We start from the raw sequence: 17,216 nt of genomic DNA, 5'->3' as shown, positions 1-17,216 counted from the left end.
TTCAAACCTAAAAGATGCCATAGTACAGCTCTAGAAAAAATTAAGAGATCACTTAACTTTGATTTCTCAATGTTAGGTGGTATCTTAATTTTTTCCAGAGCTGTATTTCTGTTTAGCTTTTCATTTAAAAACAAAAAGTTTTAGTCTGTTCATTTGTTCAGACAGTTGCACCACCTGACATTTTGGGGGTTTAGGATTTAAAAAAACCCATAAAATAATAATGAATAATAAATTAATTCAAATGAAATAGGTGCTATAGAATAAAGTGATATATATATATATATATAATCATGAATTATTTTAAAAGGAAATAATGTACTTGGACACCTAAATACACACATCATGTAATGGACGCATGTGAGACAGAGAATTGTGTGTGTTTGTGGATGTAACTTACTACTCCATCACTAGAATGATTTCATGTCGAGACTCAAAGGCGGCGTAGAGCTGGATCAGATTGTCATGATTCAACTGGTTCATCACTTCTATCTCACACTTTACTATCTCCTGACAACACAAACACATGCAAAATCAATTATATGAAGTATAATGGTTGATCATGGAGTTGGTAACTAAATCTAAAACGATTAAAAATCATGTCTGTTAACTGAAATAAGGATGAAACGTAAATTTTAGATGAAAAAAAATCATACTTGAGAAACATGAAAAGGAGAAATGTTTACTCGGGCAACTAACTAAAATAATGAAACAGTACATAACAAAATTACTAAAACTTCAAAATATGATTAAATACTATATTAGTAAACGACTGACTCCTCACTTATAATAACCAAGTGGTCCATATGTTGACTGGCTGATTAAAACGAATCAGTTCCTGAACTTCAGATCCGCTGCCGCGAATGATCAGTTGAAGTGCCGAGGAAGATACTGCATCTGCCTGGGCAAGTCCCCTCGCCAGTGAAAAACGGATAATGCCAACTTATAAAATTTAAAATATTTACGTTTGATGAACACACCTGCCACATCGACAGCGCAGCTCAAATTAATTGTGTGTCAACTCACTTTTATAACATTTCTTGTACACAATCACCACATACAAATAACTACCCAAATAAATTGCAATGGTTTTATTTAAAATATTTTGTTATATAAAAACTGATACATTTTAAGTAAAGAGGAAGTATTTTGATTCTCTTTAGTATAAAACAAATAAAATAAACTAGATTATAACTATTTTAAATATATAAACCCTACGTTGAGGGCACTTTTTACAGTGTAAAAAATACTGAACATTTCGTGAACCACAACCTCTTAAAATAGACATTCACCTTCTCTTTCTGACTCCTGGCTTTGATGATCTTGGCTGCTAATATGAGCCCAGAAGATTTCTCTACACACTTGTGAACCATCCCAAAGCGTCCTCTGTTACAATCAAAATAAGACAATTAAACACACATTTAATGCACTTAGTCTAAATTCACACATTCTTTTTAAGACCGCAAAGGAAATTCACTTTAATCTCCTGTCTCTAGATATTCACTTTCACTTAAGTCTAAAAATATGTTGCACGTCTCACTGTCTTAACGTCTCTCTCTCTCTCTCTCTCTCTCTCTCTCGCACGCGCGCGCGGGCACGCACGCACGCACACGCACGCACACGCACACACACACACACACACACACACACACACACACACACACACACACACACACACACACACACACACACACACACACACACACACACACACACACACACACACACACCTGTCTGTCACTTTCATCCCCTTGTGTATCGTGTTTCCTGTAAGCTCTTAAATGCTTAGGAATCTTGTGCCATGGGTTTATTATTATTGCAGGAATCCTGCTTTAAAAATTCCTCTGACGCTAACAAACCTAACGTAATATGATGTTATATTAATATCTTCTGCAGCTCACCCTCCGAGGACTTCCTCTTTATTGATGGTGTAATAGCTGGTAATCTGGTGTGTTTTGGGGGTCACGAGACGGTGCTCAAATGGTGCAGGTGGAGGAGGGGAAGAATCTGTGGGAAAAGATTAGAATATGTAACTAAAAAAGGGAAATCGGTTTACATTATTCTCAGACCAACACTGATTTTCTTACCAATGACATATTGGTCAATGCCTGACTCTGCATCTTTCCTGTCCTCTTCTGTCCCCTCCTCTGGTCTCTCTGGTCCCGCTCCTGCCTCGTCTTCCTCCTTTAATTCCTTATCCTCTTCCTCTGACGCCTCCTCCACTCGGCTCTTTTTAAGGTCATCTGTCAGAGTCTCGTCAGCAACATGCCTCTTAGTGCTGACAGTTATTTCCAGATTCTCCTCACAGCTACACAAATATGACATAAAGTAAATCAATATACTTCATATATAATTCATTACGTAAATTAATTGTATTGAGGTTTTACAATCTTAAATGGAATATGCATATTTTGGCATTTAATTTATAAATGTAATATTTATTGACACATTAATTGGCCCTGTTTTAATTATCTGAGCTCATGGTGCAGGTACACTTACGGCGTGTCCGAATCCACTTTTGCCAGGCACATGGTCCAAAAGGGTTGTCCTTAGTCTCAAAGGTGCACTATGTAGTATTTTTGCAGTAAAATATCGAAAAACCACTAGGCTGGTGTTATATATTTTGTTCAGTTGAGTACTTACAATATCCCAAATGTTTCCAACTATTTGTAAATTGTGAGAAAATTGCTATTTTAAGTAAGGACCGGGACGTTTCAGCATTGCGTTTGAAGGAGTCGCCTGTCAATCGCATCATATCTGCGCTACCCTCGGTTTTATTCAGCAGAAGCGCTTTTCTCTTAGCAGTGTGATCACACGTCACAGCAGCGCCGAGCGAACGCACAGAGGAACGTCATAACATAATTTTAAACACACTTAAAATGTATCTAATATGATGAACAGAGCTGCTTTACCTTATAATCATGACCGGAAAAAGCAGAAGTGCGAGCGCCCGGCGACTGTGTCCCGTCCCGTCATATTAAAAGTCCCGGTACTCGCGAGCCATGTGTTTGTATAACAATCGCTCCAGCGGCCATGCTCAGCTCCACAACACTCGGTCCTGCTCTGCTTTACACTACAGTAACGTTAATAACCGCATCCGTCAACATGATTTTTTCATGAGGTGAAGACCACGTCCCAAGATACTGCGCTCACACTTGGTGTCATCAAACTACGCCTTTGTTTAGAATAGGCGCCCTCCAGTGGACGGAAAGTTGCATAGTGCACCTTTAATGAGTCATGGGTGAGTTTTGTGCGTAACATGCAATAAACCAATCAGAGTCTTATCTCCCATTCACTTTAAAAGCCAGTTGTGCTCACACCATGACGGATTCACTATTTACATGAGGAGAGACGTTCGGTCTCCTTCAGTTCAGAGGTTCAGTCAGAGGAGAGACATTCAGCTTCTCCATAAAGGAATCCTGTTATTTTTTATATTTAAAAATGTGTGTGTGCTGCTGCATGTCCCTGTGTGTGTAATAAGCAGAGTGTACACGCGTTGTGCACCCGCCTAGGTGATTATTACTAACACACCCTTTAAATAACACACAAAAAAATATGCCACTGACTTTAGAGCAGGTTTTTGTTGGTCAATGGTGCAGTCATTTTCAGTTCCTCAAAATAGCAACGCGCCAACAATACAATACTCCGGAACACAGCTGGTTTTCAGACCAGACGCCAATGGGCGAACAGATAGATGCGAGTGTATTTGCTATTTAAACAACGTGGAGCTGGACGGGAAAATGATAACTGCGTCAGGCTGAATCTAGCAAAAAACACTCGCCTGGCACTACATTGTGGCGTGTGTATGGTATGGCCCTTTGCTTTAAACGTTTAGGGTCAGTAAGATTTTTGAAATTATTTATTTATTTATTTTATTCAGCAAGGACATTAAAGAGGTCCTTGCTGAATAAAATAAATAATTACATTATTTGCCACATTATTGAGCAAGTCACAGCTCTTGTGTAATATGGGGAGGAAGAAAGATCTTTCTGAATATGAAAAGGTGCAATGTTATACAAAAGGCATGAAAACAACTAATATTGTGTGAAAACTGATAGTAGGTTATCAAACTATCCTAAAATCTGTGAGTACAGCACATGAGAACTGTCAGATAAAGGAAAGTTAAGGAAAGTGTCTGTTAAATAAACCTATTGTATTAAAAGAACAGCTATAAAAAAAAGCCAGTGTTGAGCAGCAAACAGGTGTTTGAGTCTGCTGGTGTCTCTGGACTCTCAGGAACATCTCCATGCAGGCTGGCAGTTGTGTGTAAAGTTGCATTTCAACCACTTCCCAAAGCCCATAAAGAGAGACCTTTATACAGTGGGTGCATACATTGCATCATTTCATGCTCATAATCTTTAAAAAGACCTTACTTCCTCTCCATATCTGCATATCTGAATGTTTATTGTTCTGAAATCCTACTGATACAGTCTTGTTCAAAATAATAGCAGTACAATGTGACTAACCAGAATAATCAAGGTTTTTCGTATATTTTTTTATTGCTACGTGGCAAACAAGTTACCAGTAGGTTCAGTAGATTCTCAGAAAACAAATGAGACCCAGCATTCATGATATGCACGCTCTTAAGGCTGTGCAATTGGGCAATAAGTTGAATTAGTTGAAAGGGGTGTGTTCAAAAAAATAGCAGTGTGGCATTCAATCACTGAGGTCATCAATTTTGTGAAGAAACAGGTGTGAATCAGGTGGCCCCTATTTAAGGATGAAGCCAACACTTGTTGAACATGCATTTGAAAGCTGAGGAAAATGGGTCGTTCAAGACATTGTTCAGAAGAACAGCGTACTTTGATTAAAAAGTTGATTAGAGAGGGGAAAACCTATAAAGAGGTGCAAAAAATGATAGGCTGTTCAGCTAAAATGATCTCCAATGCCTTAAAATGGAGAGCAAAACCAGAGAGACGTGGAAGAAAACGGAAGACAACCATCAAAATGGATAGAAGAATAACCAGAATGGCAAAGGCTCAGCCAATGATCACCTCCAGGATGATCAAAGACAGTCTGGAGTTACCTGTAAGTACTGTGACAGTTAGAAGACGTCTGTGTGAAGCTAATCTATTTTCAAGAATCCCCCGCAAAGTCCCTCTGTTAAAAAAAAGGCATGTGCAGAAGAGGTTACAATTTGCCAAAGAACACATCAACTGGCCTAAAGAGAAATGGAGGAACATTTTGTGGACTGATGAGAGTAAAATTGTTCTTTTTGGGTCCAAGGGCCACAGGCAGTTTGTGAGACGACCCCCAAACTCTGAATTCAAGCCACAGTACACAGTGAAGACAGTGAAGCACGGAGGTGCAAGCATCATGATATGGGCATGTTTCTCCTACTATGGTGTTGGGCCTATTTATCGCATACCAGGGATCATGGATCAGTTTGCATATGTTAAAATACTTGAAGAGGTCATGTTGCCCTATGCTGAAGAGGACATGCCCTTGAAATGGTTGTTTCAACAAGACAATGACCCAAAACACACTAGTAAACGGGCAAAGTCTTGGTTCCAAACCAACAAAATTAATGTTATGGAGTGGCCAGCCCAATCTCCAGACCTTAATCCAATTGAGAACTTGTGGGGTGATATCAAAAATGCTGTTTCTGAAGCAAAACCAAGAAATGTGAATGAATTGTGGAATGTTGTTAAAGAATCATGGATTGGAATAACAGCTGAGAGGTGCCACAAGTTGGTTGACTCCATGCCACACAGATGTCAAGCAGTTTTAAAAAACTGTGGTCATACAACTAAATATTAGTTTAGTGATTCACAGGATTGCTAAATCCCAGAAAAAAAAAGTTTGTACAAAATAGTTTTGAGTTTGTACAGTCAAAGGTAGACACTGCTATTTTTTTGAACACACCCCTTTCAACTAATTGCCCAATTGCACAGCCTTAAGAGCGTGCATATCATGAATGCTGGGTCTTGTTTGTTTTCTGACAATCTACTGAACCTACTGGTAACTTGTTTGCCACGAAGCAATAAAAAATATACTAAAAACCTTGATTATTCTGGTTAGTCACATTGTACTGCTATTATTTTGAACAAGACTGTATGTCACTTGCATAATGATTTGAAACAATGTAAACACACACACACACACACACACACACACACACACACACACACACACACACACACACACACACACACACACATTGAGGATGTACCTGTCTGGTGTGACTGTATTGCTTTCATCGGTCTGGCCTGATGAATTTGTAGCTAGTTGACTCTCCTCTGATAGCCATAATGCCTCCTCTTTCTTTGACCTCTCCTCTTCCTCATTTTTATCCTCTTCTTTTATCTGCAATAATTCAGCAGCGATTTCTCGCTCTCTTGTCTCCTCTTCCACTGCAGTCCGTTGTTTGTCATCCTTTGTTTCCTCATGACTTTCTCCTTTTCGCTCCTCTTCAGTGAGATCCAGGTGCGCCGCTGTGGTGCCGGCTGCTGTCTCTGCTCTGCATTGAGAAAGCTGATTGTTCTGTTGATTGAGCTTTTGCACTTCTTCAAAACCAGCCTGAACTAAGTCTGGAAAGGGGGGGTACAGTACATACAAAGACGAAAATAAATGGAACAATATGACATGCAAGCATGGCAGGTAGTTTCAGAAACACTGCAACAATATATAGTAAAAGATGTTTTAGATTATTTTAGTCAAAATGGCTGAAAAATCACCAATGCAATCCTTGTAATATGATTTACTTTCTTATCACTTTTGACCAATAGGTGGTGCTGTTATCAAATTATTATTGTGTGGTCAGTGTGAGGTAACAATGTCACAGAATAGTTTGGGGTGTCAATATGCCAAAGCATTGCAGAGTTACGGCTTTGCATCATGCCAACAAATTTGTTGATGCATTACTCAAGAATGGTTTAGTCTATAGGAAAACATTTGATAATGTATTTGCCGGCATGATCTGAAGATGATCTGAGCCAATTTTGGTGAAAATCAGACCAATGATCTAGGAGGAGTTTGAAAAATTATGTTTTCAAAGAAATTTAAAATGGCGGACATAAAAAACAATTGCTATCATTGTTCTCAGCATGACCTAAAGGATCTATCAAGACCAGTTGATAAAAATAGGCAAAAGTAACCAAAAGTTATTGCCATTTTTGGAAATTTCATTGTAACTTTTGTGTCTTGAAACGTTTTGAGTACCTTCAGGGCATGATCCCGATGGCGCACACCGGGTTTCGTAATGATACACTAATGCGTTCTTAAAAGCATTTTAGAACGAAACATAAAATGGCCGACGACAACAATAGTGAATATGGGAATTGGGTATCATTCGACTCGGCATGATGCACTGATTCAGACAACACCAGTTTTATTATTCATGAAGTTATAAGCAGAAATAGCCATTTTTCATATCTCCTGACCAGTAGGTGGCGCTATGCCAAAATACTGCTTGTAGCCTCTGGTCATGCTTGTGAAGACATGTACCAAGTTTGGTCTGAATATGCTCAAATGCTGTGGAGATATAGCCTCATGTCTAATTTGACGTTGAATTCAATCACTTGTTATTCGAGAATGGTTGGGTTTATCAAAAAGCTTTTAATAACTTTTTGCTAGCATGGTCAGTAGATGATCTGATTCATTTTTGTGAAAATCGAACAAACTGTCTAAGTACTTTTTTTGGCGGGAACATTTTCAGAACATCGAATAGCATTCGAATTGACTTGAGCCAATAAATCAGAGGAAACAAGAATTTTGTTTCTAGCCTCAACAGTTCAAAAGTTATTAACATAAATGCAGGTGACATTTTGGACAGTTGGTGGCGCTAGAGGGATTGAGTTAGAGACTCCAAATTTGCCTTAGTGACAGTTCAGACTTTCCTCTCTCAGTGTGCCAAATGTCAAAACTTTACCACAAGCGGTTCTATGGGCTGCTATAGACTTCCAGAGCGGAAGAGAAAGAGGAAGAGGAAGAGGAAGAGGAAGATGAAGATGAAGAGGAAGAGGAAGAGTCAGAAGACTAACGGATACAATATTCACCATTCTGTGCTTGGCCCCTAAAAATATTGACCCAAAATGGAACATAATCTTAAACATTTCTTCATTTTTATGTCAAAAATTTTGTTTTAAATGTGACAAAATACTAACATTTTCAGCTTATTTACAGATTCAAATTAGATTTTGAGTCCTAGATTGGTGGTGATTTTTTTCCCCTCACCTGATGCATCCAGTGGTTTCTTTTTCTTCTGGGTTTTTAACCCCTTTGGGTACACTTTAGATTTCTCCTTCCCATCCTTTTCTCTAAACTAAAGAGAGAAAGAAACAACAGGAGAGAAAGAAAGAAGGTAAGGATATCATTATTAGGTTACACACCTTTAAATAAAAGCACCTGCTTTCAAGCTATTCAGTGACATGTATTTTCATTCAGATACTCAGAGCTGCTAACGTGCGATGAATCGGATATTTCTGATCACACACACAATCTGCTGTGACTCTGAGTGTCCTTGAACTGCTACTGAGAATCGTATCATCATGTCATCAAGTCATCATTCAATCTGTTTTATAAATGGCTTGAGCCAATGACAAGGACAATGAACCTAACAACTCATGCTCTAGAAAATCCCCTATTGGAAACAGTTAAACTCATGTGGAATAAAGAACATTTAATGTATATATGAATCCAACTTTTGTAACATTTACGTCACATAAAAGATAAACTTCACACAACACAAAAAGCAAATGTATAACATTTTTAAGTCAAATATACAGCGAAAAAAGACAAATATTTCTTCTTTTGTACATTTTTGTGTAACAAGAACTGAAAACTTCCTTGTTAGTCCAGAAACAGCTTTTATTGTAACCAAGCCCAGAGAACGACTCGTTGTGGAATGAGCCTGTAATAGATGGAGAAAGATCAACGGCCACTTCATCATCATCACTTTAGCCCCGCCCACTTCATCATAATCACGTTAGACCCGCCCACTTCATAATCATCATCACTCTAGCCCCACCCACTTCATCATCATCACTTTAGCTCCACCCACTTCGTCATCATCACGTTAGCCCCGCCCACTTCGTCATCATCAATTTAGCCCCGCCCACTTCATCATCATCACTTTAGCCCAACCTACTTCATAATATCACAGCTTTAGCCCAGCCCGCTTCATCATCATCACTTTAGCCCCACCCACTTCATCATCACCACTTTAGCCCCGCCCGCTTCATAATATCACACCTTTAGCCCCGCCCACTTCATCATCATCACTTTAGCCCAACCTACTTCATAATATCACAGCTTTAGCCCAGCCCGCTTCATCATCATCACTTTAGCCCCATCTACATCATAATATCACAGCTTTAGCCCCGCCCGCTTCATTATTATCATCACAGATTTAGCCCTGCCCACTTCTTCATCATCACTTCAGCCCCGCCCACTGGAGTGTTAGTGAGATGACGAGGAGAGAAGAGCAATACAAGATGGACTACAAATAACATTCCCTTCCAAAGGATCCTAATGCTAGGAATGTGCTTATTTATTTTCATCAATGTGAAAGACTCAGTTGAGCATTATTTATTTGTGTTAGCTACATTTCACTGCGGATTCTTTGGGAAATCTGTCACAGTTTCAGCGCAGGCTTTGCAAACAGACTTTTCCGATACAGACTCGACAGTAACGCCACAGCATGTCAGTAACCGTGTTAATAATGTCTGATCTGAGACCAGTGATTTCTGAGATGTAATGATTCATGTACAGTCAGATGTTCTTTGTCTGTGTCAGTAAATCAAACCAGTGACTAAACGCTCAACTTCACATTGTTTCTCTTGGGATGAAAATAATCTGTTATTTAAACTGTGATTAAATTATATATAGAAAGAGATCAAAGAACAATCGCTGGAGCTGTCAATCAAACAGAGCGAGTTTATCAGAGACTGAGTTCTGGACTCGTGACAAAACTCCCGTAATAATCAACGAATCTCTTATTGACATTGTGTTTGCACTGTTAGTTATGAGGAAAGCATTCGTTAGTGAGCAGAAATCGAGTTGTAATGACGAGATCACAGCATTCATGAGCTCAACATGTCTGTGATCGGCTACAATGATCAGCACTGCAACCTTTCACAATTGGCAAAACTCAGAACACATCTTCCCTTTTTAAGAATGACTTCAGTGCCGTTCTTTGTTCTTTTCTCAGAGAAAAGCTTAACTCCAAGTCTTCCAGAGTCGCGATCAAAGCTGATTCGAAAGACCGCCGTTCGCCAGTTTCTGTGTTTACTAGAAGCACGCAAACGCAACTCGACCGTCATTATGTTAAGCCCCGCCCACCGACTCCATACACGATGTGATTGGCCCGACCAGAGTTTGGTGTTTACAGCTCAGAAGTGTATTGAGAGTTGCTAGACAAGACTCGCGGCAGATTAGATTTGCTGCTGCTAGGGTGCGTCTAAATTTCTAGGCTAGTAATACTAGCTATTTCGTATATAAAGATGACAGCCAATCACAGCAGTGGGCGTTTACACTGAAGTCTTACAGCAGACACACCCCTTTAAACTGAGCATTCAAATCAGAGGCTAAATTTTGGTAGGAAAAATTTCTTTTATTTTTAAATTATGACAATTTTGTATGCTAAAATGATACTAACATTATAAGTACACCACAGGAAACTCTATAAAACAATGCAGTTCATGACCCCTTTAAGGTTACATGTGTTAATTCACTGTAGTTTTCCTGTACTTCAGGAATATGCATCTAAATTAGTGTTTTTAAACATGTTAAACACTAAATTGGTGTATAAAACATTTAAACTCACCCTGCTGCTGGATTTGGAGTGTGTGTTTTTCAAGAGATCAGCCACTCTCGAGTGTTTCAACACTTCAGCAATGAAACTGACAACCTGTTGAATGCTGCTAACCAGTCGCTCCAAAGCATCGAGTCGCTGATTCTGTTGCTCCTCCTTCTCTCGAACGGTTTCAATGACAAAACGCATTTCACACAACATCTGCTCAGCGGTCCGTCCAGCTGTGGCCTCTTGACCAATGGCATCCAGTCGTCTCAGAGACGCTTCCTGCAAGGCGAGGAGTTTGTCCATTTTACCACTCAGATCATTGACTTGTCCTTCAATGTGCACAAGAGCAGAAGACGAGGAGGATTTTGATAACGGTTGATCAGAAAGTGGAGAAGATGGACGTTTGCTTGAGGTAGAAAGCGATGCTCTTCTTGCCATGGCTCTTCCGCATCGTTTCTGAGCATGAAGTGGTTTGGGGTCATAAACCCGAGCAAGAGACTTCACAAGATTAGAGCTCATAATGAAACACGTTCGGAGTTGAACTTGCTTTCTTCACGTCTTCTTGACAATGCTCACAGATCATTGGCTCTCCTTCTCTAGCTCTCTTAGCCTCGATGCTTTTTATAGAGGTCTACAGGCTTCTTCTTCCCATTGGCTGGTGTGCGAGTGGTCAGTGTAATGTCACTGTTATCATCTGAGGAGGGGCTGTGGATGATCCTAGAGCCAGGTGTGAAGACGCCGAAAGCAGAATGGGTGCGAGAATAGAGCTTGATGGACTCAAAGAGTGACGTATCAACACCACTGGCCGAACTTTTAAATGAAGCGACTGTTAAACCAGTAGATTTCCTCTGATTGATTCACAATCAACACCTCAGATAAAGGCTCTGTGTCCATATGTCACTGAAGTAACCCTGCCTGATCTTTTCGTTCCAGGCTTGAGAACACAATGAGCTATGCGAAAGTGTCTGATTGAACGAGAGCAGGTGTGCACAGCCGACTGTACTCAAGAACTGGGACAGAATAGCTGAAATGGCTCAGAGGACTATTTTCAACATGACTCCACTATCTCATTTTTCTAAGAAGTTCTATAAAGATATTGAATTTGAACTACTATGCAAATGCTATGCTAATAACATCGTGGATAAGAATGTGTTATGATACAGTACCTTAAAGAAAGTCTTTTAAAAGGAAAGAAAATGTGTTGACAAATTCACAGAAATGTTTTGTTCTTACAATCATTTTAAAACTGAAGCTGCTTTTCATTCGACAGTTTCAAAAAAATGTCCAACTTTTAAAATTAAAAATCATATAATAGGCATGTATATTTACAAATTGCACATGTATCAAATAAATATAATCAAAACGTATTTGTTTATTACATAGCTTACTTGTATATTTAATTGACTACTAACAGATTTGAAATTGTACTATAACCATCATTCAATATCTATAAAAAAAACTTTGATTTTGTTAGCTATGAATATAAATGTGTTCTTAATTAATGGTCTTAATAATTGGTATTTTACTTTGTTTACATATTCAACAGAATATCTAAACTAACATTCATTGCCATAACCATTCTTAAATACTCAGTTTGGGTAAACTCAGCCTGATCTGCAGGCAATTTAATTTTTCCCCGGCAACTCAGTCTGGAAACCTCTACATTCATTTCTACTGCTTTTGTTATACTTTTGTGGAAACCAATCACAGACTGGCTTATCCACCTGCCATGCTATTGGCGGGTTTAACACAATGACTGGTAGATCACGCCTCTCTTGGTCTGATTGGTTAAAGGACTATCCAATTGCATACAGAGTCATTTGAATAATGCTGGTTGATCACGCCTCTTGTGCAGTAGAAAATACAGAGCAGACTCCACAGACCAATGTTCAGTCTTAAACTGAGCTTGGTCTGGTGATAGCCAGACAAGTTTGTAATAACAATATGCTCAAATGCATACGTAATTCCCCTCCTCCATCGCAGTGCCGTTTAAAAACTCCATTGTTAGTTCAGACTTCAGTGATTTTCACTCTCCACTTCCTGAAGTGATGTATCGATGTTCCCTTAAGTTATTGCCTCTGCCTTTCGAACTAAACACGTGTTCGACTTCGATCCCTTTGGATTGGAATCTCACTTAAGATGGCGGGTGTGAACACAATGACCAATCAGAGAGGTTTAAAGGCTCGTTCATACCAAGAATAGGCCTATGAAGATAACAATAAATATATAGTTCTAAAATTCGTTCTCAATATTAAAGAATAGCAGAGTTTACACCACAACTTTCATGATAATGGCACAGAGAAAACAATATCAGTGGAATCACTTTCAGAATGATCTTATCCAGCTGATGAACAATAAAAACATTGACAGCCAATCAAAGTGACAGACGAGCACACACTAATTTCTAGTGAATATTCATGTAGTTATTATTTATTTGTTATAGTATAAATAAATGGCGTGTAGTAGGCCTACCTTTTGTATGTTCAGCTGAAAATATTTAACAGACAAGCAATTCTCCTTGTAAATGTAACATTTATACAATGTTTTTAGCCTCCCATGAACTGGGAAAATCATGGGAAAGTCTTCTAGGCCTACATTCAGCTCAAAATACCTGGCTATAAATTATTCTTTGCAAATGTAATATCTAAAAAATGTTTTTTAAATCTCATAGATTTCTGGAAAGGCTCTGGACGTTCATGGAAAGATTACAATCTGAGGAGTGCGCTGAAATAATTGTATTTGTTAATGAAGCTTAACCCAGGAATTTTCCTTTAAAATCCTTCCATCTCCATCACCCCTCCAGATCACACAACATAGGCAATGCAAGACCTTTTCCACAATCTTCCTAATCTTTCATCCTGTCAGCAGTGAACTGGCCTATAGTTGCACCTTCCTGTTTGCAATATACAAGAATCTGATGTCCAATATCCATTTATTTAGTCACCCAGATGTTAAATTAAAAAATAATCATATTTACACAAGAGAATGACATTAAGCGCAGACAAACAGGTGCTACAGTATACTTTTACAATACACATATAGTAGTCTAAACATCCTTTAACACGCTACACTGAAACCCAATAGCTTGTATATGTTAACAAAACAGGCAGCTAAGAAAAGGGACCGATAACATTTAATACAATACTCTTATTTTAGCCTGGATAGTTAGTGTCACACTGTAGGCCACCTCTTTAAAAGCCAGCAGTTGATTGAGTGAACGCTACCGGTCCTGACCGGCCCGCTCGGAGCCGGACTCGAACCGCGCCGCAGTCTCTGGAGCAGTAATGGTTTGTTTTCTGATTGGCTGATGTATTAATAGCCGCTGAACATTCAGTAATCTCAGGATGATTGGTGGCACCTTTGGAATGGGAACTTGATAATGTGAAGTGAGCTCCACCATTCTGACAACAAGAGCTTATAAAAAGAGACTGTGCTCACATTCCTGAGCCCGACTGTGTGTATTTGTGATTTAATTAACAGATTACTAAACCATCCAGCCTCACATGGACACAAAATGATGTGCAATAATGAATGTTTATATCGGAAGGCGTATAGAGATGGGACCTTTATCCACCGGCACACTGCCAAGTAACGAAAGCTTTCCCAGAAATATCAGTGTTTTTACATTTAGTTTTTAATTTCCATTTCTTTGATCAAAAATACAGTATAATCAATAATAATGTGATATGCTATTTCAATTTAAAATAACTTTTCCATTTTAATATATTTCTAAATGTTATTTCAACATCCCTACTCCAGTCTTCAGTGTCACATGATCCTTCAGAAATCATAAGATGATGATTTGATGCTCCGTTATTATGATTATCATTATAATGTTGAAAATAGTATTTGCTGCAATTTTTTTAACCCATGAGATTTTTTTGTTAGGAATCTTTGAGCAATAGAAAGGTTAAAAAAAAACAGCCTTTATTTGAAATAAATCTTTCGTAACATTACTGTCACTTGTGATTAATTTATTTGCTGTCTTAATTGAATGCCCTTGCTGAATAAAAGCATTATCAATTTATTTATTTATTTTTAATTTGATTCATTTGAACCTTATACTCCAAACGTTTGAATGGTATTGTATCAGTGTTTGCTGCTTAATATTTTTGTAAAAACTCTATTAAACATTAATAATAAATGTTTTTTGAGCACTGTGTATCTGAACATTTATAATAATCATAAAAGCAGCAAATCATATCAGAATTATTTCTGAAGGATGCTGTGACACTGAAGACTGGAGTAATAATGATGAAAATTCAGCTTTGATCTTCTTTTAAAGTGTAATAATATTATACAATATTACTGTTTTTACTGTATCTTTGGTAAAACAAATGCAGCCTTGGTGAGCATAAGAGAATTCTTTTAAAGACAAAAATAAATCTTAATTATTCCACACTTTGACCAGTAGTGTATATAGCACTAATGGAAAGAGGCTGATAAACAAACGTAGAAAGTTAACAGGATGGACTAGAATGTAATGGCATTGCGTGTGTTATGTAATGAGGGAATATGATACGACGGCCCTGAAGAGATGATCACAAGATGGGCATAGAGCTGGGGATTATATAGCATGTAGAATATGTGCAGAATGACAAACAGAGGACACACACAGAGACATTATTTGCACTACAGCAGCTGCAGACTGACTGCATAATCTCCCTGACAGGGACCACAGACGGCACACTTGTTGACATCAGAGTAACACAGTCAGATCTTTTTAAAAACACATTTTTATATGAAATAAAAAGCATTTTTTTTTTTTTTGCACCATGCCAAATTTTTAATCACACTTTTGAGTTAACTGAAAAGCTTGAAAACACTGTTGAACATACACCGATCAGGCATAACATTATGACCTAATATTGTGATAGTCCCCCTTACAGCCCTGACCCGTCGAGGCATGGACTCCACTAGACCCCTGAAGGTGTGCTGTGATATCTGGCACCAAGATGTTAGCAGCAGATCCTATAAGTCGTGTAAGTTGTGAGGTGCGGCCTCCATGGATCGGACTTGTTTGTTCAGCACATCCCACAGATGCTCGTTTGGATTGAGATCTGGGGAATTGGAGACCAAGTCAATGCCTCAAACTCGTTGTTGTGCTCCTCAAACCATTCATGAACCATTTTTGCTTTGTGTCAGGAGCATTATCCTGCTAAAAGAGCCACAGCCAGCAGGGAATACCGTTTCCATGAAAGAGTGAACATGGTTTAAACAATGCTTAGGTAGGTGGAGCGTGTCAAAGTAACATCCACATGGATGGAGGACCCAAGGTTTCCCAGCAGAACATTGCCCAAAGCATCACACTGCCTCCGCCGGCTCGCCTTCTTCCCATAGTGCATCCTGGGGCCATGTGTTCCCCAGGTAAGCCACACACACACGCAGCCGGCCATCCACAAAACTGAGATGCTCTGTGTATTCTGACAGCTTTCTATCAGAAACAGCATTAACTTCTTGAGCAGTGTGAGCTCCAGTAGCTCGTCTGTTTGATCGGACCACACGGGCCAGCCTTCGCTCCCCACGTGCATCAATGAGCCTTGGCCGCCCATGACCCTGTGGCCGGTTCTCCACTGTTCCTCTTGGAGCACTTCTGATAGATACTGACCACTGCAGACCAGGAACAGCCCACAAGAGCTGCAGTTTTGGAGATGCTCTGACCCAGTCGTCTAGCCGTCACAATCTGGCCCTTTTTAAACTTGCTCAAATCCTTACGCTTGTCCATTTTTCCTGCTTCTAACACATCAGCTTTGAGGACAAAATGTTCACTTGCTGCCTAATATATCCCACCCACTAACAGGAGCCGTGATGAAGAGATCATCAGTGTCATTCACTTCACCTGAGTGGTCATAAGTCATGCCTGATTGGTGTCTATTATATATAAAAACTGATTTTTAAAAAAATGAATTTTTAAAAAAATACTCCAACTCAAGTCTATGGTAAAAACAAGCCAAAAGTTTCTTGTATGCAACTTTTTTATATATAAGTATTTGATTAAATATTTATATGATTAATTCTTGACAGTTGATGTGATTCACCACATGGGGGCAGAGACTATATATAACATACTAGAAATCTACTTTGTGGAAACCTAATAGAAACATCAAGGAAGGATGCACATGAAATGTCAATTCATAGTTTTAAAAAATGTAACTTAATATCAGCACAGTGTCTTTCTCCTTGTGTGACAACCCTGCCCTAGAAAAAAAACAGTTTGAATGTGATGACAGCCCATTAAGTCAGACTGCTGCTGAATACCCATTTAACTACCTGAAGAGACTGAGTGTCCATCACCTCTTTAATGCCTCAAAACTAATCCTCTTATAAATGTGTCATGCTGGCGCAAGCATGTGGAAATGTGTGCACAGGCCAGAGAATGTGCATTTGTAAGATGTGAGAGAGAACAAATATACAGGTGCACCAGTAACTGTACACCAACACTGCTCCTTACTAGAAACTGTAAGCAGAGAGGTTTAAA

The 17,216-nt window shown here is 38.9% G+C and overlaps 1 protein-coding gene across 3 annotated transcripts in view; it reads right to left on the bottom strand.

Moving 5' to 3' along the window:
• mylk4b (myosin light chain kinase family, member 4b) overlaps positions 1-17,216 on the bottom strand; it is a 56,622-nt gene that overhangs the window by 8,792 nt on the left and 30,614 nt on the right. For 2 of the 3 annotated variants that reach the window (XM_067416798.1, XM_067416797.1), the window contains 6 exons: positions 8,173-8,260; positions 6,170-6,527; positions 2,085-2,305; positions 1,899-2,004; positions 1,290-1,383; positions 398-507 (listed from right to left, as the gene is read on the bottom strand). In XM_067416798.1, coding sequence (XP_067272899.1) covers positions 398-507; positions 1,290-1,383; positions 1,899-2,004; positions 2,085-2,305; positions 6,170-6,527; positions 8,173-8,260 — 977 coding nt within the window. Of the gene's footprint in view, positions 1-397; positions 508-1,289; positions 1,384-1,898; positions 2,005-2,084; positions 2,306-6,169; positions 6,528-8,172; positions 8,261-10,762; positions 11,939-17,216 lie in introns of those variants that run through there. The other variant, XM_067416795.1, reaches the window with a different exon arrangement.

This window comes from Pseudorasbora parva, chromosome 15 (genome assembly GCF_024679245.1).
Source record: "Pseudorasbora parva isolate DD20220531a chromosome 15, ASM2467924v1, whole genome shotgun sequence".
Classification (NCBI taxonomy): domain Eukaryota; kingdom Metazoa; phylum Chordata; class Actinopteri; order Cypriniformes; family Gobionidae; genus Pseudorasbora; species Pseudorasbora parva.
This window is presented reverse-complemented; position numbering and strand designations above follow the sequence as displayed.